The sequence below is a fragment of the Cervus canadensis genome, chromosome 5 (assembly GCF_019320065.1).
Source record: "Cervus canadensis isolate Bull #8, Minnesota chromosome 5, ASM1932006v1, whole genome shotgun sequence".
Lineage (NCBI taxonomy): Eukaryota > Metazoa > Chordata > Mammalia > Artiodactyla > Cervidae > Cervus > Cervus canadensis.
The window spans coordinates 97,973,076-97,994,553 of NC_057390.1; the positions used below are offsets into that span (position 1 = coordinate 97,973,076).

The following is a 21,478-nucleotide window of genomic DNA, read 5'->3' on the forward strand; positions in this document are numbered from 1 at the left end:
GGCTACCCACACCAGTATTCTGGCCTGGAGAATTCCATGGATGATCACAAAGAGCTGGACACGACTGAGCGACTTTCACTTCGTTAGTTTATCTGAATCCACTTATGCCTTTTCTGGTCTATTCTCTACACAATAGCCGCAGTCTTTTATATGCATAAGCCAGATTCTGGTACTCCCTGCATAAAACCCCTCAAGCGTTCTCCATCGCACTCAGAAAAAGCCAATCTGTTAGGTACATCCTTTTCAGGATCTGTCTGGCCTATGTCTACCTCTAACCCTTCATCTCCCCATCACACACTTTTCTCCCTATAGTTTTTGTCCTCGTAATTCTCTAGAATGGCCCCCGGCCCCTTGGTTCGGGGTCTTCCACACAGCTGCTCACTTAACGCTTCACAACAGGCGTTAAATAACTCTTAAGAAACAAAGGACCAACGCCTGCATTCTGCCCCAGCCGGGGGTGAGTGGGGGGCCACTTCCAGGTTTGCCCTGTGTGGAGGCGGACGAGCACTCAAGGCGCAATTCCCGGGAGTTCCCTGGCGATCCGGTGGCGATCTTAGACTTCTGGGCTTTCACCTGATCACTGAGATCCTGAAAGGCGCGCAAAATGGCAAAAAAAAAAAAAAAAATTCAGAGCACAATTCTCTCGCTCTCGCCATTTCCAGACTGAACTCCTCGTGGCCTCTGTCTTCGGAGGGCCAGCAGGAGTGGGGTAGAGGTGGGGAGTGTCGGGGGGGGGGGTCCCAGCCCCTCAAGAAACCTCTTGAGGTGAGCGCCCGGAAACCAATTCATTATTGGGACCTACCCGCCAAAGACAACACACCGGAAGTCCGCCTCGAACCCGCCCTCGAGCTGTCAGTGGGAGGAATTCGAGGAAGGGGCGGGGCACCGCCTACGACTGGTTTGTTATTAGCGGAAAGGAAACCGGAAGGAGGGGGCCGGAACCCGGCTTCCTCTCGACTCCTCATTGGCTAAAAGACTGCGGGCCCCTCGGGTTCTCATTGGTTAAAGTCTCACTGGGCGTATCTTACACGTCCTCCGGGTCCCTCGCGGGTTGGTTGATGAAATTGGCCTCTACCCCGCCCCTCGGGTGCTTCATCTTATTATCTTACACACAGACGTGGGGTTCCGCGCGGTCGTTTGCCGCCGAGGCTCGGGCCTTCTCCTCAGCGGTGTCCTCCTCGAAGCCTTCGAGCCTCACGGAAGTCAGGGATATAGACTACAAGCGAGTGGGGAGGGGACCCCGGAACGATTCCTTCGCGGAACCATTGAGACGAGGCTTCCAGGAGCGTGTGGAGGGGACGTTCCCCCTCCATACCCCCGCCCCCCGGTGGGCCTGACTGGACTGGCAGGGATGGCGGCGGCGGCGGCGGCAGACGCTCGGCCGGGCGCCGCCATCCCAGTGGAGCTGCGGCGCGAGAGGCGCATGGTGTGTGTGGAGTACCCGGGCGTGGTGCGCGACGTGTCTAAGATGCTGCGGACCCTGGGCGGCGAGGAAGGCGTCTCCCGGGTGAGGAGCGGGGAGTCCCCAGGGGAGCGCCGAGTCGCGGGACTGCGGCTGAAGGGCAAGACCACCCCGGGAGGGATCTGAGGTTGCCTTGGCAACGGAGCTCCAGTCGGTTCTGGAGCGGCCAGAACCGGTTCTGGGGGCGGGGGTCTGCTTTTGGGGCTGCCGGGCGTAGACTGATTTCCTCTAGGATCTGAGGGAACAGGGGCTTCCCTGGTGGCCCAGTGGCAAAGAATCCGCCTGCAGTGCAGGAGACGCGCCGTTCGAAGATCCTGGAGAGGAAATGGCAACCCACTCCAGTGTTCGTGCCTGGAAAGTCCCATGGACCAGAGGAGCTCGGAGGGCTGCAGTCCATGGAGGTCGCAAAGAGTCGGACCGACCAAGCGACACAACAACAGACCTACATGAGAAGGGGAGGAAGGATTATGTTATTAGAGTTAAAGAGTAGTAATGTATGTGTGTTAGTCCCTCAGTCATGTCCGACTCTTTGCGACCCCGCGGACTGTAGCCCGCCAGGTTTCTCTTCTGTCCATGGAATTCTCCAGGCAAGAATACTGGAGTGAATTGCCATTCCCCTCTCCAGAGAACTTCCCAACTCAGGGATCGAACCCTGGTCTCCTGCAAATTTATTCTGCACCAGCTATATTTCTAGGTTCTTTACCTACATTCGCATCGCATCAGAACCCTGCCATTGAGGAGTGTGGTTGTCCAGATTTTACAGGAAAACTGAAATACAGCTTGTTCAAGTTCCCCCAGGAAACAGTGGAGCTGGGATGAATTCTTTACCTTGTGCAAAGCAGTATGTCAGTGACTTAATGCACCAGGTCTTGAAGTGTCTCTATTTTAGAGAGTCCTTCCTTGACTGCCCTTACTAAAGTGGCTGCTAGCAGTTCAACTACTAATTCCAATCTGAAGTTGTGTTTTAGAGTCTTTGTTGTCTGTCTTGGACCCTTGGTTCTGAGATGATCAGCTCTTGTGGGTCCTGGTCTCTCTTGATCATTCTTGTAATCTGAACATCCCTAATTGTGCCTGCTTCCAAAATATTGTTTGAATGCATGATTGAATCTTCACAGCCATCTAGTGATGAACTCACAGTTCAGTTCAGTTGCTCAGTTGTGTCCGACTCCTTGTGAACCACACAGTCAAACACTTTGGCATAGTCAATAAAGCAGAAGTAGATGTTTTTCTGGAACTCTCTTGCTTTTTCGATGATCCACTGAATGGTGGCAATTTGATCTCTGGTTCCTCTGCCTTTTCTAAAACCAGCTTGAACATCTGGAAGTTCACGGTTCATGTACTGTTGAAGCTTGGCTTGGAGAATTTTGAGCATTACTTTACTAGCCTGTGAGATGAGTGCAATTGTGTGGTAGTTTGAGCATTCTTTGGCATTGCCTTTCTTAGGGATTGAAATGAAAACTGACCTTTTCCAGTCCTGTAGCCACTGCTGAGTTTTCCAAATTTGCTGGCATATTGAGTGCAGCACTTTCATAGCATCATCTTTTAGGATTTGAAATAGCTCAACTGGAATTTCATCACCTTCACTAGCTTTGTTCCTAGTGATGCTTCCTAAGGCCCACTTGACTTCCCACTCCAGGATGTCTGGCTCTAGGTGAGTGATCACACCATCATGATTATCTGGGTCGTGAAGATCTTTTTTGTATAGTTCTTCTGTGTATTCTTGCCACCTCTTCTTAATATCTTCTGCTTCTGTTAGGTCCATACCATTTCTGTCTTTTATTGTGCCCGTCTTTGCATGAAATGTTCCCTTGGTATCTTTAATTTTCTTGAAGAGATCTCTAGTCTTTCCCATTCTATTGTTTTCCTGTATTTCTTTGCACTGATTGCTGAGGAAGGGTTTCTTATCTCTCCTTGCTATTCTTTGGAACTCTGCATTCAAATGGGTATATCTTTCCTTTTCTCCTTTGCTTTTCACTTCTCTACTTTTCACAGCTGTTTGTAAGGCCTTCTCAGACAGCCACTTTGCTTTTTTGCATTTCTTTTCCATGGGGATGGTCTTGATCCCTGTCTCCTGTACAGTGTCACGAACCTCTGTCCATAATTCTTCAGGCACTCTATCAGATCTGATCCTTTGAATCTGCTTTTCACTTCCACTGTATAATTGTAAGGGATTTGATTTAGGTCATACCTGAATGGTCTAGTGGTTTTCCCTAGTTTCTTCATTTTAAGTCTGAATTCGGCAATAAGGAGTTCATGATCTGAGCTACAGTCAGCTTCTGGTCTTGTTTTTGCTGACTGTATAGAGCTTCTCCATCTTTGGCTACAAAGAATATAATCAATCGATTTCGGTGTTGACCATCTGGTGATGTCCAAGTGTAGAGTCTTCTCTTGTGTTGTTTGAAGAGGGTGTTTGCTATGACCAGTGCGTTCTCTTGGCAAAACTCTATTAGCCTTATCCCTGCTTCATTCTGTATTCCAAGGCCAAATTTGCCTGTTACTCCAGGTATCTTTTGACTTGGATGGTTTGCCCTGGAAAGGAACAGAGCTCATTCTGTCGTTTCTGAGATTGCACCAAGTACTTCATTCTGGACTCTTTGTGGACTCTGAGGGCTACTCCATTTCTTCTAAGGGATTCCTGCCCACAGTAGTAGATATAATGGTCATCTGAATTAAACTCATTCATTCCAGTCCATTTTAGTTCTCTGATTCCTAAAATGTTGACGTTCACTCTTACCATCTCCTGTTTGACCACTTCCAATTTGCCTTGATTCATGGACCAACATTCCAGGTTCCTAAGCAATATTCCTCTTTACAGCTTCGGACTTTACTTCCATCACCAGTCACATCCACAACTGGGTGTTGTTTTTGCTTTGGCTCTGTCTCTTCATTCTTTCTGAAGTTATTTCTCCACTGATCTCCAGTAGCATATTGGGCACCTACCGACCTGTGGAATTTATCTTTCAGTGTCCTATCTTTTTGCCTTTTCATACTGTTCATATTGCGGTGTTGGAGAAGACTCTTGAGAGTCCCTTGGACTGCAAGGAGATCTAACCAGTCCATCCTAAAGGAGATTGGTCCTAGGTGTTCATTGGAAGGACTGATGCTGAAGCTGAAACTCCAATACTTTGGCCACCTGATGCGAAGAGGGTCTTTGAAAAGACCCTGATGCTGGGAAAGATTGAAGGCGGAGGAGAAGGGGGCAACAGAGGATGAGATGGTTGGATGGCATCACCGACTCAATGGACATGAGTTTGGGTAAACTCTGGGAGTTGGTGATGGACAGGGAGGCCTGGCGTGCTGTGGTCCATGGGATCCCAAAGAGTCGGACACGACTGAGCAACTGAACTGAACTGTTCATGGGGTTCTCAAGACAAGAATACTGAAGTGGTTTGCCATTCCCTTCTCCAGTGGATCACATTTTGTCAGAATTCTCCTCCATGACCTGTCCGTCTTGGATGGCCTCCACAGCATGAGTCATAGTTTCATTGAGTCAGACAAGGCTGTGGTCCATGTCATCAGATTGGTTAGTTTTCTGTGATTGTGGTTTTCAGTCTGTCTGCCCTCTGATGGAGAAGGTTGAGGCTTATGGAAGCTTCCTGATGGGAGAGACTGACTGAGGGGGAAACTGGCTCTTATTCTGATGGGCAGGGCCATGCTCAGTAAATCTTTAGTCCAATTTTCCATTGATGGGTGCAGTTGTATTTCCTCCCTGTTATTTATTTACCTGGGGCCAAACTATGGTGGAAGTAATGAAGATAATGGAGACCTCCTTCAAAAGGTCTTGTGCACACACTGCTACATTCAGTGCCCCCAACCCTGCAGCAGGCCACCGCCGACCCACGCCTCCGCCAGAGACTCCTGGACACTCCCGGGCAAGTCTGGGTCAGTCTCTTTTGGGGTCACTGCTCCTTTCTCCTGGGTCCTGGTGCACACAAGTTTCTGTTTGTGCCCTCCAAGAGTCTGTTTCCCAGACCATGTAAGTTCTGGCAGCTCTATGGTGGGGTTAATGGCGACCTCCTCCAAGAGGGCTTATGCCACACCCAGATCTGCTGCACCCAGAGCCCCTGCCCCTGCGGCAGGCCACTGCTGACCCAGACCTCCTCAGGAGACACTCAAACACAGTTCTGTGAGTTAGGTACCATTATTATTCCCATTTTTTAGGTAAAGACACAGGAAGAAAAGTTGGGTCAAACAAGCCCCTACATAGTACAGTGGGAATTTAAACACATGCATGCCTCCCTCTGAAGTCTGAACTCTTATTAATTCTGCTTCCTTATCCTTTATGAATATTGAAAAGCCTGAACGTGTCATTAGCACAGGAGGCTCGTAGAGGCCCAGTCAGTCACATCTTGTTCTTTTACCCTTACTGGCTTTACTGTGGCTTTGACAGGATCCTTACTCCTGCTAACCCCAGGGATGTTTGTACCGAGGTACAGGGTGAGCCCTTTGGGGAAGAGACTGGTCACTCATTCATTCCATTCCTGTTTCTTGTGCACCCACTCTGTGCCAGGCCCACATCTAGGGTCATTCCTGGCACAGCAGTCTAATAGACCTATTCCCTGATGATAGGGGCTTTTTTTAACCTCCTTTCCCTAGACGCTTCCTGAACACCTGCTGAGGGCCAGGCTGTGTCCTGGGTGTTGGACACCAGCAGGTAGGTGGCCTTGGTCTAGGGGACGTTGTTGGTGCTTTCACATGCACGCAGCTGACACTTACTGTTCCCTCTTAGCCCGTGTGGGACAGGCATTCCTGTATGGATGACACGGGTAGAGTGTTTACCATGGTTTAGGTGTCAGGCTAAGCACCTGACATATATGTTCATTTAGTCATCGTAAGAATCTGAGGAGTAGATACTCCTATTACCATTTTAAGGAGAAGGAACCAAGGCCTGGAAAGGAGAAGTCACATGAGTCAGGGCCAAAGTGCTTGTTACTGATTTCGTCTCCTTTGGACCTGGAAGCATTTGTAAATGAGGCTGAACACTCGGATCTTTTGGGGTGAGTAGTTCCTAACCCTCGACAAGTCATGCAGTTCCCACCCAGACTCTCCATGGCAGACGCAGGGGTAACACCTCCATGAAGTGCTGCCGGAAGAATGGCGGTTCCTTGCACTGACCAGGCTTTGCTTAACTGGCAGTTATTGTCTCCAACTTTGCCGCTTTACAACCTTTTAGAAGAAAGAAGGTGTTAGTCACACAGTCGTGTCCAACTCTGTGCGACCCCATGGACGGTAGCCCACCAGACTTCTCTGTCCGTGGGATGATCCAGACAAGATTACTGGAGTGGGTAGCCATGCCCTTCTCTAGGGGGTCTTCCCCACTCAGGAAGGAACCCTGGTCTCGCACCTTGCAGGCACACTCTTTACCATCTGAGCCACCAGGGAAGCCTTAGAAAGGAGGAGGCTGTCCTCATGTTCTCCACCAGATAAAAGCTGAGATCCTTGGGTTTGGAAGATGAGTCTTTTGGGAACTAAGAGCCCAGAACACAAAACAGAAGAAGCCTCCAGGGTCCCCATCGGGCCTTCACTGAGGGAGGAGCTGCCCGCTCAGCCAGCCTCCACGTCACCGTCTCCTTTGGCCTCACCGCAGATCTATGCAGATGCCACCAAGAGGCTGGAGCTTTACTTCCGGCCGAAGGACCCCTACTGCCACCCCGTGTGTGCCAACCGCTTCAGCACCAACAGCCTGCTGCTCCGGATCAAGCGGAAGACCAGGCGACAGAGCGGGGTGCTGGGGCCTGAGGCTCGCCCCCGGGTCACGTACGACATAGAGAGCCTTGGAGTCGTCTCCACTGTCTTCAAATTTCAAGGTAACTGCGAGATGCATTCTTCCTGCCTGGGTTATTTCCGGGCCTGTGTCCCTCTTGCCTGCGGGGGCTGCGTGGATCATCTGCCCGTGAAGGGGGCCAGGCTGTGCCCAGGCGTGAGGGTGGGGGCAGAGCATGGGCCCCGTCCAGAAGGCAGGCTGCCTTCACTCCAGCCAGCAGCTCCCTATGGACCCTGGGCTCTTGGCCGCTGGAGTTCTCTGAGAAATCTCATGTTTAAAACCATTTTGTGGGGCCAAAGGGAAAGGTCCACAGGCCTCCAATTTTCAACCCCATCCCCTCCCTCGTATTTGGAGACCCTTGACCGCTGCTGGTCTTGTCTGCTGTCTGAATCCTTTCCAGATCACCTCAACCCCTCAGGACCTCATGTCCTTTTTTTTTTTTTTTTTTTTCTTGTAGAGTACTTTTGCCTTCTAACCCTCTTATATATTTCCATATGCACAGCCTCTTGTCACACTTGGATCCTTAGAGACAGACTCCAATATCTGATGGACAGTATCCTCTTGTAAAAAAAGGGGATAATGTTATTCACTGCCTAGGGATTTCATGAGGACTGAGTGGAAGAAATAAAACACATGGGTATACAGCATAGTTATATTGTAAATATTATTATGAGAGTCTAGCTGAACAAAAATGAGAGCTGGTACTTTCCCCCCAAATGGTCATTTAGAGAGAGAAGTCGCTCAGTCATGTCTGACTCTTTGCGACCCCATGGACTGTAGCCTATCAGGCTCCTCCGTCCATGGGATTTTTCAGGCAAGAGTACTGGAGTGGGTTGCCAGTTCCTTCTCCAAGGACCTCATGTCCTTTGACCTCTTAGCCAACTAGATGTCTCCCGTGGGGTCCTCACAGGGGTGCGGCATGGAGTAAGGAAGAGAGTCATGCCTGCCTGAGCCTCCCTGGGTCTGCTTGTCTGACAGTGGGGGCTCTGAGTCCCTTAGGCCCCCATGGGGATTCGGGAGATGATGCTGTGTAGAGAGCTGATTCATGTGCACGGGAAGCACTTGGCAAATAACTAACGTCTGGAGCGCGTCTATAGTAGCAACTGCAGTTCTAAGACAGAAACTGAAGGAAACAAAAGACTGAAAACGAAGAATAGAAAGTGTACAAAGACTAACGCAGGTCTTGGGACCCCTACATGTTGGGCGTTTTGAATGTCCATCGCTGGTGGAATGTGTCTTCACCAGAAAGGGCTGTCCTTCCCGGGACGGGGCTCTCCCCATGATGCATTTTTCGTCTCTAACTGAGCCCGCAGTTCCTGCTCAGTGTGTGTCCCGGACCGGCAGCATCAGCCTCACCTGGGGCTAGCGAGAGGTGCGGCGTCTCAGCGCTGCACGGTGCGGCATGCGCATTCCCAACCTGGACTCCATCCTCAGGGTCATGTAACCCCCCGCCCCCCAAATAACATCTCTCCAGGTGACTCGGAGCACCCGGGGCCGAGCTCCCAGAAGCGATTCAAGGCGGGGGTGGTTTCAGCTCCTGCCACTCTTGCCCAGCAGCCTCTCCCGTAAGGCCCCCTCACCGCCCCCAAGCAGACGTGGGCCTTGTGTGGCAGCTGCCAGGGCCTGGGCGGTGTTAAAGGGCGTCCGCCATCCATCTGCTCCCTCCCCAGGAATGTCCGACTTCCAGTACCTGGCAGTGCACACAGAGGCGGACGGCAGGCAGGTGTCCATGTACGACAAGGTGCTCATGCTCAAGCCCCAGAAGGAGAGCTTCTTCCACCAGGACCTGCCGCTCTACATCCCCCCGCCCATCTTCTCCAGGCTGGACACGCCGGTGGACTACTACTACCGCCCAGAGACGCAGCACCGGTGAGTGCCGCCCTTGGTCGCCGCTGCGTGGCATCGGGATTCAGGGCCAGGGCCCCGTGCTCAGAGGGCTGGACGCTGCCGCTCACGGGCCCAGGGGCCAGGGCAGCTGGCTTTGCTCAGGCCCATGGCCCCAGTGCCTCTAACAGCAGAGCAGCTGGTTACCAGGGGAGTCAGGAACCGGCCCTGGTCCCTGCGTCTCACCCAGAGTCCTTGCTTAGGGCTGTCCCCACACCATGGAATGTCAGTCAAGATGTCGCCCCAGGACTTGAGGGCCCATCGCCAAAGGTGTGTACCTGGAAGTAGGGAGAGACAGACCCCTCCTACCTGGGAGCACCAAGAACGAGGTTGGTTGACTGTTTTGGAGAGCGATCTGGCAGAATTTATTACAGTTATGTTTTAATTTGGCCATACCAGAGGCTTAGGGGATCTTAGTTCCCTGACCAGGGATCGAACCCGTGTTCCCTGTAGTAGAAGCACGTAGTCCTAACCACTGGACCACCAGGGAATTCCCCTGCTGTGGTGTTAAATGTTCTTTCCAGTCAACCAAGTGGTTCCTCCTGTAGGAACTTATCCCATAGTGATTCCCACCTCGGTGCTCTAAGATAATACACTGATGAGAGCGTTCCTGGCTGGCTGTGGGCAGGAAGCTGGGAGAACCTGGTGTGGTGGGAGAGCCCGGGCTGGCGGGGCCTGTGTTCAGGTCCTGGGCCTGTGATCCCACAAGAGCCCCAACCTCCTGCTCCCGCCTCTCCGCCTGATAGCAATGGTAATAGTCCCCGCGTCTCTGCATCGTTAGAGAGCTGCATGACCGAAGCTCTTGGGAATACTCAGAACAGTGAGTGCCGGCAGAGTGTGAGACAGTGGATAAGTGGGTGGCGACCAGTCCATGAATAGGGGCCATGTAGTTAATTAAATGACGGCCTGTCTGTGCCAGGGAAGACCACGCTGCCTTGACCAGAGCCGGCTCCGTGGGCCGAGGTGGCTCGTGTCCAGAGAACCGCGCCAGAGCAGACTGCATGCTATAAAAACAAACTGAGTTTGAGAACAGAAGCCTGGGAGAACCGGGAAGGTGGGGCCACAGTGGATAAGTGGGTGGCGACCAGTCCATGAATAGGGGCCATGTAGTTAATTAAATGACGGCCTGTCTGTGCCAGGGAAGACCACGCTGCCTTGACCAGAGCCGGCTCCGTGGGCCGAGGTGGCTCGTGTCCAGAGAACCGCGCCAGAGCAGACTGCATGCTATAAAAACAAACTGAGTTTGAGAACAGAAGCCTGGGAGAACCGGGAAGGTGGGGCCAGGCAGTCATCTCTGGAGGGGCGGGCGGACGAGCACCTTCTCCCTCATCAAGGATTTCCAGCAACGAGCACTGCCCGCCTGGCGGGGCCCAGGCCTCCCCGTGGAGCCAGAGTCGGAGGGAACACGACAGGCGGCTCTGTAGCGGCCCAGCTGGGGAGCCGGCAGGCCACGTGGGGTTAATGAGTGGGCGGCGGGGACCAGTGGGCAGGCGTGTGTCTTAAAGGGGACAGGTGGGGAGTGGGCTGTTGTGGACCATGCGTGGGGCATAGGGAGCACTCCTGGGGGCCGTGACCTTTGAAGCAGCCACAGCCGGGCAGGTGAAGATCCGGGGAGGGAGGGCGTGCCAGACCCGGGTGCTGCTGCTGGCCGCTGCAGAGGACTGGTCTGGGGGCGTCGTCCCTGAAGCCGAGAGACTGGTTGCTGAGGGTCCCGCAGACCCCACGGAGGAGCTTAGATTCTGCCCTGAAGAGAAAGAGGAATGGTTCTCTTCCTTTAAAAAATGCATTCTGTGGAGTTCCAAAAGGAGAGGGGCGGTGTCTGGGCCCCCAACCCACGTCACCAGCTTCAGCCGTTAGCAGCCTTCTGCTGCTGGCTTCCTCTCCCCCTCCGCCACCCTGGCCTCACAGCGCGTCCCCCAGAACCAAGTCGGTATGCGTCTCTGACGGGAAGGACTAAGGTGGCCACAGCACCGTCCGCAGAACGCGCGAGCGTAACAGTGTCCTCAGCGTCATCCCAGCCCAGGCCTCTCTGCTGCCCCGTTGTCTCCAAGGTGACTCGAGAGCCAGGCAAGGGTCGCGTCTCAGGCCTGTTGAGTCCATTATCCCGCCCCGCTGGCTGGTGGCATTGGAGTCACTTCTCTGTCCCCTGGGGCCAGCAGACAGCCGTCCCCCCGCCTCTGGAAGGGGGACTAGGGTGGAAAGCCAGCTGCCCTGGGACCCACGGGCCCTGTTTTTCTCCTGTGTGTTTTATCGATTTTCTGGCACATGGAAAGAGTCTGCCTTTTCTCCCAGGGCTGCTGTCGATTTTTCTGCTCTGCTGACCTTCCTGGGTACCGAGGACTGGCTGAGGAGGCCTGGCGTCCGCCTCACTGGCCTGCCCTGGTCCAGGGAGGTTCACCTTCCTAGATGACCCGTGAACTCCTGACGGGGTCCCTCCTCCTTGAGGCAGTTGAGGTGGGGGGAGACAGCCAGGCGGGGGGGGTTCTCCTTGCAGCTGCCGCCTGGCCCAGGGGGGCCACCAGGGGTTTTCCTACTCAGGTGTCTGGGGCTTCAGGGAGGTGTCTTTGAAAACTGGACAACATTCTGGGGGTTTCAGATGGAGTCACGCTTTTGAAAAAAGGCACAGGTTTGATCCCATCTTTGTAATTCTATTTCCCAATGTGAAAAGTCACTTTGTTGTTCTTTGTAAATATGCAGATGATGTGTACTCATGGAAAACTAAGGTGAAATGGAAAGAGATTTAAAAGGGAATAATCCCCTGTGTGACATCCAGGATGCACTTTAAAAAGTACTTCAAAATGATTCAGTGGGTTGGGGTGGGGCCTGGATGGTGTGGAAGTGGCCATGTGATGGCAGTTGTGGGAGATGATGGTGGGCATCTGGGGGTCCCTGGGGCTGCTCCCCTGCTTCAGCGAGGCCGTACGCTCCGACTCCCACCACAGAGGAAGGCGCTTGGAGCCTCCTGGGAGGTGTTGGCCCTGTGTGTTCCGTGCTCATAAAGGCAGGCCCAGCACAGTTGCTGGCAACAGAGTGCGTTTTTCTTTTTTAATTTGCTTGTTTCCAGTTGAAGGATAATCGCCTTACAGTACTGCACTGTTTTCTGCTGTAGAAACGGAGCCCTTTTTAAACACTTGTTTTATTCTTGGCCACACCACATGGTTTGCAGGATCTGAGTTCCCAAGCAGAGAGGGAACCTGTGTCCCCGCAGTGGAAGGAGAGTCCTGTTAGCCTCTGTGCTCTGTGACGAGACTGTTCGGCAGTATCCGTCTTCCCTTCACTGCAGTATCGTTGAGATGCTTCCAAGTCAGGGACTCGGGCTCCATTGCAGGCGGCCGGACAGCGGTCGGTGCCACCGCCACCCACCCCCGCATCTCCCTGCCCAGCCTCCCGGGGCTGGAATCCAAGCTCTGTCTCCTTGAACTCTGGCCCAAGCGGGTCTCCAACCCCCGTGGCCTCAGGGACTTGTGGAAGTTGGGTCCTTCGTTATGGGAAGACGGAAGGACCGTTTCGAGGGTTAGATGAGCAAGCTGGGACGTCAGTAAGCCCAGCTGACAGAGGCTCTGTGGTTCCTGTGTGGCCACACCTCCGCTGATTCCCCGCTCCCTGCCCGACGGACGCTGGGCTGCTCCCAGCTTCTCGCTGGCTGGACGGTGCCGTGACAACTCGATGCGGGTGTGAGGTCACCAGCCTCTGGGGCTTGAGGCCCAGCTTCAGAGCCTCCCCGAGCTCTCAGACTCGCTGCCCCTTCTCCCCCAGCCGGCACCGAGGTCCTCCCCTTGCCCAGGTTCCAGTGGAAGCACCCAGACGTGGGCCACCAGTGTCCAGCCGGGCCCACACCTGGCGCTCCTGCCCTCACCCCTCTCTCTGCCCCTAGGGAAGGCTACAACAATCCCGCCATCTCGGGTGAGAACCTGATCGGCCTGAGCAGGGCCCGGCGCCCCCACAACGCCATCTTTGTCAACTTTGAGGGGGACGAGGTGCCCGAGCGGCCGATGGAGGCCGCGGTCCAGACGTGGAAGAAGGTCTGCACCAACCCCGTGGACCACAGAGTGGAGGAGGAGCTGAGGAAGGTGCGCCCGCGCCCCCCCCCACCCCGCCCCGGCCGCCCATTTACCTGCGGGCCCCATCGGCTGCCCCGTTTACCCGTGGGGCCCCATGCTGGTCTCAGACTTGCTTATTAACTCGCGGGAACCGTTACCTCCAGATGCCACGTCTAAAGCTCTGCCCGTGTACGCCCTGCCTTCCCAAGGCTGAAAGTGTTCTTCAGCCTCCTCCGAGGTCCTCTGGGGGTCAGCGTGGTCCAGGCGTGACTGCAGCCTGGAGCTCCGGGGTCCTAGAAACTTCCTTCCTCCAGTCATTGGCCCGGGCACATCAGCTGGGGCACCTGCTGCGTGCCAAACCTGGCCCTTCCTCCCCATTAGAGTCGGCTGGCCGGGCGGCCCCGGGAGGAGGCAGCCTTCCGCCTGGCCCAAGTCACTGGGTCAGGGGACGTAGGGCTACTCTCCGAGCCCCACCCCCCCGTCCTCTGCACGCAGCCCAGCCTCTTCGTGGCTCGGGGCCACTCCTGCCCTGGCCCGCCCCCCTCGAGTCCCTGCTCTGACACCTTTGGTCGTCTGCCTCCCCTGTTACCCTTTGAGCTGCGAAAGGACAGGGATGGTGCCCCGCGTGGTCCTTCCAGGACACCCGGGCCCAGCTGCCCTGGACACAAGCTGGGTGCACAGGCCGCTTCCGAGGGAGGGACGAGCCAGCGCACAGCGGCTCTTGGAGGCGGCTCCCTGCCGGCTGCCCCTCTGGGGCCAGACCCTGCGGGGGCCCTGGGGCCGGCGGGCACGCTGCCTACCCTCCTCTCAGCCTCGGCTTTGACCCTCCAGCTGTTTGACATCCGTCCCATCTGGTCACGCAACGCCCTCAAGGCCAACATCAGCGTCCACCCTGACAAGCTCAAGATCTTGCTGCCCTTCGTGGCCTATTACATGGTAAGGGTCCGCCCGCCGCCTCCTGGGTTCCTGCCAGGGTCGTCCTGATCCCGGCACCCGCTGGGCGGCTCGTTACCGCCCCTGCAGAGGCCCTCCCTGGCCTCCCCGGTCACGCGTCGGCCACATTGGGGTGACTGTGGGATTCAAGACTGATCACGTAACTTGCAAGTAAAGGGATTGTGTGTTTTTTAATGGCCTTGAGCTGAGAGCTTTCCAGGACCAGGGGCTGGGGTAAGTGCTGTGCGCACAGCCTCCTTTCTTCTCTGCAGGCGCGGCAGCAGGGGCGTTGCTCTGGTGAGGATGGTAGGCTTGGCCTGGGGGCTCGACGTGCCAGTGTCCTGCAGCCAGCACGTGGCAGAGCTCCTGGGGCCCCTGGCCACAGTGCCGCCTGCATTCACCCTTTCTCCCAGGTCGAGTGGCCTTCAGTGCACAGCAGATGTATCTTGGACTGAGTCCAAGAGGGCACAGAGATGGGGTGTCGTTGTCGAGATTCCCCAAGGGGCTACAAGGAGGCGCTCCTGCCGGTCAGGGGTTGAACGTGGGGCCCTGGTGGGGGGCAGGCAAACGGTGTGACTGTGATGGCAGGCGGGGTGGGGGGCGCGGGGGTGGGCGGCACCAGACGGGCTCGGCCCTCCTCGGCCTAGACCCGGCCTCACGAAGCTGCCTTTCAGCCTTGGCTCTCTGGACAGAGCACCATCAGAGCTCTTGTGGGGCCAGAGCCTCCGTCCGTCAGCGTGGTTGTGACGGTTCTCAAGCTCTTCCTCTGTGCCAGGCACTGTGCCAAGGGCTCCAGGGCCTCCGTCTCCTGTGTTGTTGCTGTTCAGTCACTCAGGCGTGTCCGACTGTTTGCAGCCCCACAGACCGCAGCACGCCAGGCTTCCCTGTCCTTCATCTCCTTCACGAGTTTGCTCACACTCCTGTTCATTGAGTCGGTGATGCCATCCAACCATCTCACCCTCTGTCTTCTCCTTCTCCTCCTGCCCTCAGTCTTTCCCAGCATCAGGGTCTTTTCCAGTGAGTCGGCTTTTCTCATCAGGCGTCCAAAGTATTGGAGCTTCAGCTTTAATACTCCTTTAATCCTCCCAAAAATGCCCTCTGACAGGAAGACCAAGGTTTGGAAGGGTCAAGTGACCCATCCCAGGTGACAGAGCCACATGTGCGCACTTGGGGGGCAAGGGCTGCAGAGCCCCACCTGGGCAGCCCCCGGGCCTGCATCTCAGGGGAGCCGAGGATTGGCCGGAACCTCACCTCGCACCCCCATCCTTTCTGTCTCCAGATAACAGGCCCCTGGAGAAGCCTGTGGATTCGATTTGGATTTGACCCCCGAAAACGCCCAGAGGCCAAGATTTATCAAGTGCTTGACTTCCGAATCCGATGTGGAATGAAATACGGTAAACAGTCACTGAAACCTTTGCTTTCCTTTTCCCTTCCTAGCTTTGCGTTTGCAGCGTTCTCTCGGGTAATGAGAATAGGTCCGCATGGAGAGAAGTGCCTTCCGCCCTCGGCAGGCTTGTTGGAGGCGGGCTAGCGCAGCCAAGGCCCCGAGCTCCCGTCCTGGCCCCGTGGTGCCGCTCTAGTGGTCCTTCTGTTCTTCCACAGTTACTTGTGGCTCCTGCCGTGCAGGCCAGGCGTCCGGTCAGTGTCCATCCCCCGCCTGCGGTGAGTCCCCCGCACACCAAGCACCGAGACACGGCGGCTCCTGTCTCTCCAGCTCGGGGGCTGCTGTCCCTCTCTCAGGAGCCGCCCCGGGAGCCCCGGTGCACCTGTGGTGCAGGCCGCGCTGCCAGGGGCTCTGCACCCCCTAGCCTGACGCGCCCGCCCTCTCCGGCAGGTTACGCCCCCAGCGACATGCCCGTCAAGGCCAAGCGCAGCACCTACAACTACAGCCTCCCCATCACCGTCAAAAAGACCAGTAAGGGCCTCGGGCTCCCTTGCAGAGCAGGCGCCGGGAAAGAGGGGCATCCAGACTGCGGGAGGGGCAGGGGCCTCCCGAAGGGTCACTCTAGGGCCCTGCTGGCCAGCGCGCCCTAGAGTGGGAGGGGGCGGTCGGGGGGCAGGAGAAATACCCCCCTGTATTCCAGACCCCTGCCGTGGTCCCCTCGCAGCCAGCCAGCTCGTCACCATGCATGACCTGAAGCAAGGCCTGGGCCCCTCAGGGTCGGCCAGTGCACAGAAGTCGAGTCCCAACAAGTACAAGCTCAAGGTGGGTGTTGGCAGGCTGTCTGTCTGGGCGAGAGTGAGGGGTGGGTGGAGCGGCGGCCCCTCCCCTGGGCAGGCCGGGCTCTGCTGCCCACGCTGAGCCTCGCCTGTGATGCGGGGAGGCTCTGACGGAGGCTGCATGGTCCTTCCGGTCCCTTCACCCAACTCCCACCTCTCAGCACAGCCTCCAAACACAACTCAGGATGCAAGCCCCCAGGGGCGGGGGTGTTGACCACCGGGGCACGTCCATCTCAGGGAGGGTCCTCAGACACCAGCAGCCGCATGCACTGCCCTCTCAGTTGGGCCCTGAGGCCCCTGTGACCCCCCGGGAAGGGTGAGGCGGAGGGCTGTGAGCCCAGAGCCACAGCAGACCACCTGCACCCAGCCGTGGGCTGGACGAGGGCTGCCCTCCCAGCCCCGGGCCTCCTTAGCACAGCCACCCAGCAGACGCAGCGACGTCCCAAGGCCTGACGTGAGCTGCTGCAGGCCTAGGGAGGAGTCTGGCCACAGAGGGCTAGGGCCAGCTATCTGCCGTAGCACCCGTCTCCTCTCTGCTCAGGGAGGGAGGCCGCATCCTCGCCCGAGCGGCCATCTGCCTTCGGGGGCCTCATTTTAGGCCGCAGTCCCCACCTCTGGAACTGGTCTGCAGCTCTTCCTAAGATGACCAGATAGGAGAAGTGAGGCGGCCTCCCTTCAGAGGCGCCGAGGCAGAGCCCAGCCCCAGTGGGCCTCCCCACCAGACGCGCCTGGTTGGTCCTGGGGGTGGCTCGAGGGTCCTGGGGTCCTGGCTGCTTCCACCCCATCCACGCTGGGGGGTCACAGCTCATGTCCTCCCGGCCTCTGGTCCGTCCGCCCACCTGAATCCAGAGAGGAGAGCCAAGCCTGCCAGGTCTCGTGGCTGGCACAGGCCGCTGCCCTGGGAGAGGGCCCGGGGAGCCGCCCACTGTGGGGTCTCCAGCGCCGTCCTCCCCCGGGATGCTCCCCTGACCTTCCCGGCTCGTCTCGGCCCTCCTTTCCAGGACTCGGTCTACATCTTCCAGGAGGGGGCCTTGCCGCCGTACCGACAGATGTTCTACCAGTTTTGTGACCTGAACGTGGAGGAGTATGTACCTGCGGGGCACTGAGGCGAGGGCCGGGGGGCTCAGGCGCAGAGCAGAAAACCCCAGAGACCGAAGGGTGTCCTGCCTCTCTTCCCTTTCACATCCGCCGTGACCCCTCGGGATGGCCGGGGGGAGCGAGTGCTGCCGACCCTCCTCTGGCCGGGCTCGCGCAGCACACAGCAGTGGCTTTCTGGGGGCCCCATGGGCCACCCTGCCCCTAGCAGCCAGCCATCCTGGGCGCAGAGCGTGGCACTGGGCTGGGTCTTTGTCTTCCTCCTACGTGGCCCGCATGGGGGTTCCTGACATGATTCCCAGTCCCCAGAGCTGACAGAACCCCGGACTCGTTTAACCCAGCTGTTCGCAGTGATGTTTAGAAAGCTGGGGGCGGGGTGCTGGGCTGGAGGGGCAGCTTACCCCAGGCTGGAGTCCGGAGCGGCTTTCAAGGACGCCCTCCGTGACCACACTTGTCCGCTCCGAGTGCTGTTTTTCTGAGCACAGCGCCAGCTCTGTCGAAACCGCTTACTGGCACCTGTGAGCAGAGACACCCCCCCAAGCCCAGACCTTTGAGCAGACCCCCACCCCAGACCTTTGAGCAGAGACCCACACCCTGGACCTTTGAGCAGAAACCCCCCCCCAGAATGTTTAACAGAGACCCCCCCCCAACCCCAGACCTTTGAGCAGACCCCCACCTCGGACCTTTGAGCAGAGACCCCCTACCCCATACCTTTGAGCAGAGACACCCCCCGCAAGAACTTTGAACAGAGACCCACACCCTGGACCTTTGAGCAGAGCCCCCCGACCCTTGTCTCCGACGCCCAGGCTGCAGAGAATCATTCACCGCAACGACGGGGCAGAGAGCTCGTGCACCGAGCGTGACGGCTGGTGCCTCCCCAAGACCACGGACGAGCTGAGGGACACCATGTCCCTCATGATCCGGCAGACCATCCGCTCCAAGAGGCCTGGTGAGAGCCGCTCGCCCCGCGTGCGTGGGCCTCCCCGGGGCTGGAGCAGGCGTCCCTCAGGGACCTGCTCCCCAGGAAACCTTACCCCGTGGGAGCCTCCTGCCCTGAGGAGGGTGGGAGCCAGGAGCCAGCACCCCACCCCACCCCCGGCAGCCCCCTGAGGCGCTCAGCCCTGGGCGTCCAGGCAGGAACCGGGCCCAGAAGAGTGGGGCTGGGGCTGCCCTCGGGGCCGCCACTTCACGCCTGGACATCACCCTGCGTCCTGTGGCCACATGTGGGCAGGCCGCTCCTGTCTCTCCTGGGGGGCGGGGGCCCTGGCGCTGTGTGCTGCCCGCCCTCCCCTGGGCGTGGGGAGGGAGTGAGCCCTGTGCTGGCCCGCGGCTCTGACGGAGCTGGGGGAGAGTAGGGGAAAGGACCCCTCTCGGGGGCTCCTTCCAGGCTCGGGGTGGGGGCGTCCCAGACCACCGACCCCCACAGAGCTGACAGGAGCCGGGCCACTCAGCCTCCCCCAGGACGCCGGCCCCTCTGAGCGCCCAGTTGAGGAAAGCCAGCCTGGGCCCACTCCTGTGGGTCCCCTGGACTCCCGAGCTGCCCGGGGCTGCTCCGGGAAGGTTCCTAATGCCCCGGGCATCAGTGTTGCTCTGAGGTGCTGGTTAGACCAGTCCGAGCCCACAAGCCACCGTACTTCCCGGAGCAGCTTCAGAGCTGGAGCCCCAGCCCCTGAATTTGTAGATAGGCCCCCTGGGGCTGAGACCAGGGACCGCCGGGGCGGGGCCGCCCGGGGCCAGCGTCGGGACACACCCGCCCTGCTCTCTGGGCCCAGCCCTCTTCTCCAGCCCGACCAAAGCGGACAGTGGGAAGGAGCAGCTGACCGGCGAGTCCGGGGAAGACGAGGAGGAGGACGAGGAGGAGGAGGAGGAGGAGTTCAAGCCGTCCGACGGGAGCGAGAACGAGATGGAGACGGAGATCCTGGACTACGTGTAACGCGGCCCTGGGCCCTCGGCCGGGCCCCCGCCCAGGCCCACTAAGGGGCCGGGACGCGGCAGGGACCCCAGCGCTGCCTGCAGCAGCCAGCACGGCCCTAGGCGGCCCGTCTGAGGAGGGCAGCGGGGTGCGCTGCCCCTGGTCCCGCCCAGGCTGCCCCGTGGCCCCGAGTACCTGCGCCCGACCTCGCCAGCCCGGCGCCCAGCCCCGCCCCTGGCTGAGCCCAGCGGGAGCTGAGGTGGGGATGGTGCAGCTGGGGAGGGGGCGGCTGCAGCTCAGACTGGAGGTGAGGGCGGGGCGGGGACCCTGGTCCAGATCACGGTGGCAAAGACTGTCCTCAGGTTTAGACCCCATCTGTTGGAGTGACCTGGCAAAGGGCAGGCCCAGCTGGAACTGCCCTCATTAAAGACGTTTCCCCAAGGAGTCTGGGTGTCTCCGTGCGGGTGTCAGAATCCGAGAGGGGTTTTCTCTGGCCTTGGGGCTTGGGCTCCAGCCGGACGTCATTTGTCCCTTCAGTTGCTCATCAGTGACCCGATGCTGGTGATGCTGGGATAGCTGAGAACAGGCCGGGCGCCCCTTGGTGGGTGGGCCAGGCGAGAGCCGCCTCGGAGGGCGCTCCAGCCACGCGTTCACCCCTTCATGTTCCACAAGGACGTGTTGCAGAGGGGTTCCCGGGGACGACGTAGTCGTCTCAACACTGCCTGGTGGGAAACCAGAGGGCAAGCAGGTCCCTGGGTGGGACCGAACCTACGCTCCTGGGGCGCACACCCCACACGCTTCCCCTGCCAGAGGGGAGCCCATCAGGCCGCCTCAGCCCGAAGGCCAGAAGCAGCTGTTCCAAAGGGCAGGCCAGGCCTGCCCATGCCTCACCTCTGCAAGGCTTTCCCTCAGGCCGCCGGTCCCGGCCGGCGGATCTCAGCTAGGACTTGTCCCACCTCTCCTGAGCCATGCTGCTAAGCTCAGACCTCAGTGGAGAGGGTCTGGGTTCTGGCCCCCCACCCGGAAACCGCCTCAGTTCCTGTGCAGAGGTGAGAAAGGCATGCCTGAGGCAGGCAAGCACCCTGCCTCTGCACCTCAGCCCCACGGTTCCCAGAGCCTGCCTACCGGGTGCCAGCCTGCGTGGCCTTGCCAGGTCCTGACAGGTATTCGGTGATTCTCAGCTTAGAAGCCCACATGCCTGCACCACCACCACCACCCCCTTTAAAGAAGCGTTTTGTTTATGGGAAAGAACAAACATACACGAAAATACTGCATGTTGTATAAAAAGTCCCATTTACCTTCTACCAAACCTGTTGCATCTACTCCTGATTTAAAAACCGCACTTGCTAGTTTAGCTGTGCCGTGTCTTTTTTGTGGCACGTGGCTTCTTTCGGTTGCAGCATGCAGGATATTTAGTGGTGGCATGCGGGGTCTGGCTTTCTGGCCAGGGGTTGAACCCTGGGCCCCCTGCAGCGGGAGCATGGAATCAGCCACTGGACCACCAGGGAAATCCCTGTCCGTGTTTCTGTTCTATTTCATATTTGTGTTTTGCTGGAACTGTTTTAAGGAAATCCGGTACTTCAGTGTATATTTCTAACACATCAAGGCTTTTGTTTTAAAAACACAGTGATGCTGTCATCACACCTAACAAATTAACAGCAATTCAGCTTCAGATGGGCCCGTGCAGTTGGGAGGCTCCAGTGTCTGCTGGGCCCCTGCAGAGACACGAGCACTGATTGACCGGCAGGTTGGGTTGTGGTCACCCTCGTCCCCTGGCCTCATTTCTGGCCCTGGTGATGACCAGGGGGACGTTTTAAGCTTTGCAATGGTTTGTTTCAATCAATCGCAGTCTTGCTTTTTGCTGCCCAGCTTGTCTCATCTCTGCCCTGAGAACAGCCCCAGGCTGGCTGCTGTGTCCTTCGACATACCATCTGGTCTTCCCAGCCTTCTTGCTTCTGGGCACCGTGATGGCCCAGGCTCCTCCACCTCACTTCTGGTGTTAGACCCAGCCCACCGTTTGCTCTCGGGTGCCCCCCCTTCCTTGGTTTCTATTGCCACTGAACTTCCTCCAGCACAGGAGGCTTCCTCTCCCCCATATTCAGAGTCACTTCCTTTAGAGCAGATTCTTAGAACTGGGGGGGCTGGACAAAGGTGTGAGCCAAGTGCAT

The 21,478-nt window shown here is 57.7% G+C and overlaps 1 protein-coding gene across 4 annotated transcripts; it reads left to right on the forward strand.

Moving 5' to 3' along the window:
* Positions 1-1,091: 1,091 nt before the first annotated feature.
* GTF3C5 (general transcription factor IIIC subunit 5) lies at positions 1,092-19,754 on the forward strand. Of its 4 annotated transcripts, none has more exons than XM_043469961.1 (12): positions 1,093-1,507; positions 7,050-7,269; positions 8,897-9,095; positions 12,985-13,180; positions 13,982-14,086; positions 15,363-15,477; positions 15,686-15,745; positions 15,918-15,998; positions 16,168-16,289; positions 17,305-17,387; positions 18,205-18,347; positions 19,171-19,754. In XM_043469961.1, the coding sequence occupies exons 1-12, from the start codon at positions 1,352-1,354 to the stop codon at positions 19,329-19,331; spliced, it is 1,641 nt and encodes a 546-aa protein (XP_043325896.1). In that variant the 5' UTR covers positions 1,093-1,351; the 3' UTR covers positions 19,332-19,754. The 4 variants fall into 4 exon arrangements, with proteins under 4 accessions (XP_043325898.1, XP_043325896.1, XP_043325897.1 ...); XM_043469962.1 differs by having other exon boundaries at positions 16,192-16,289; XM_043469963.1 differs by lacking the exon at positions 15,686-15,745 and having other exon boundaries at positions 1,092-1,507.
* Positions 19,755-21,478: the final 1,724 nt, after the last annotated feature.

Bases quoted from the DNA above. Each gene is read 5' to 3' on its own strand.
- GTF3C5 (XM_043469961.1), top strand. From the start codon at position 1,352: ATGGCGGCGGCGGCGGCGGCAGACGCTCGGCCGGGCGCCGCCATCCCA. The intron at 13,181-13,981 runs GTGCGCCCGCGC...TTGACCCTCCAG, and splicing joins TGGAGGAGGAGCTGAGGAAG to CTGTTTGACATCCGTCCCAT. The intron at 15,478-15,685 runs GTAAACAGTCAC...GTTCTTCCACAG, and splicing joins CCGATGTGGAATGAAATACG to TTACTTGTGGCTCCTGCCGT.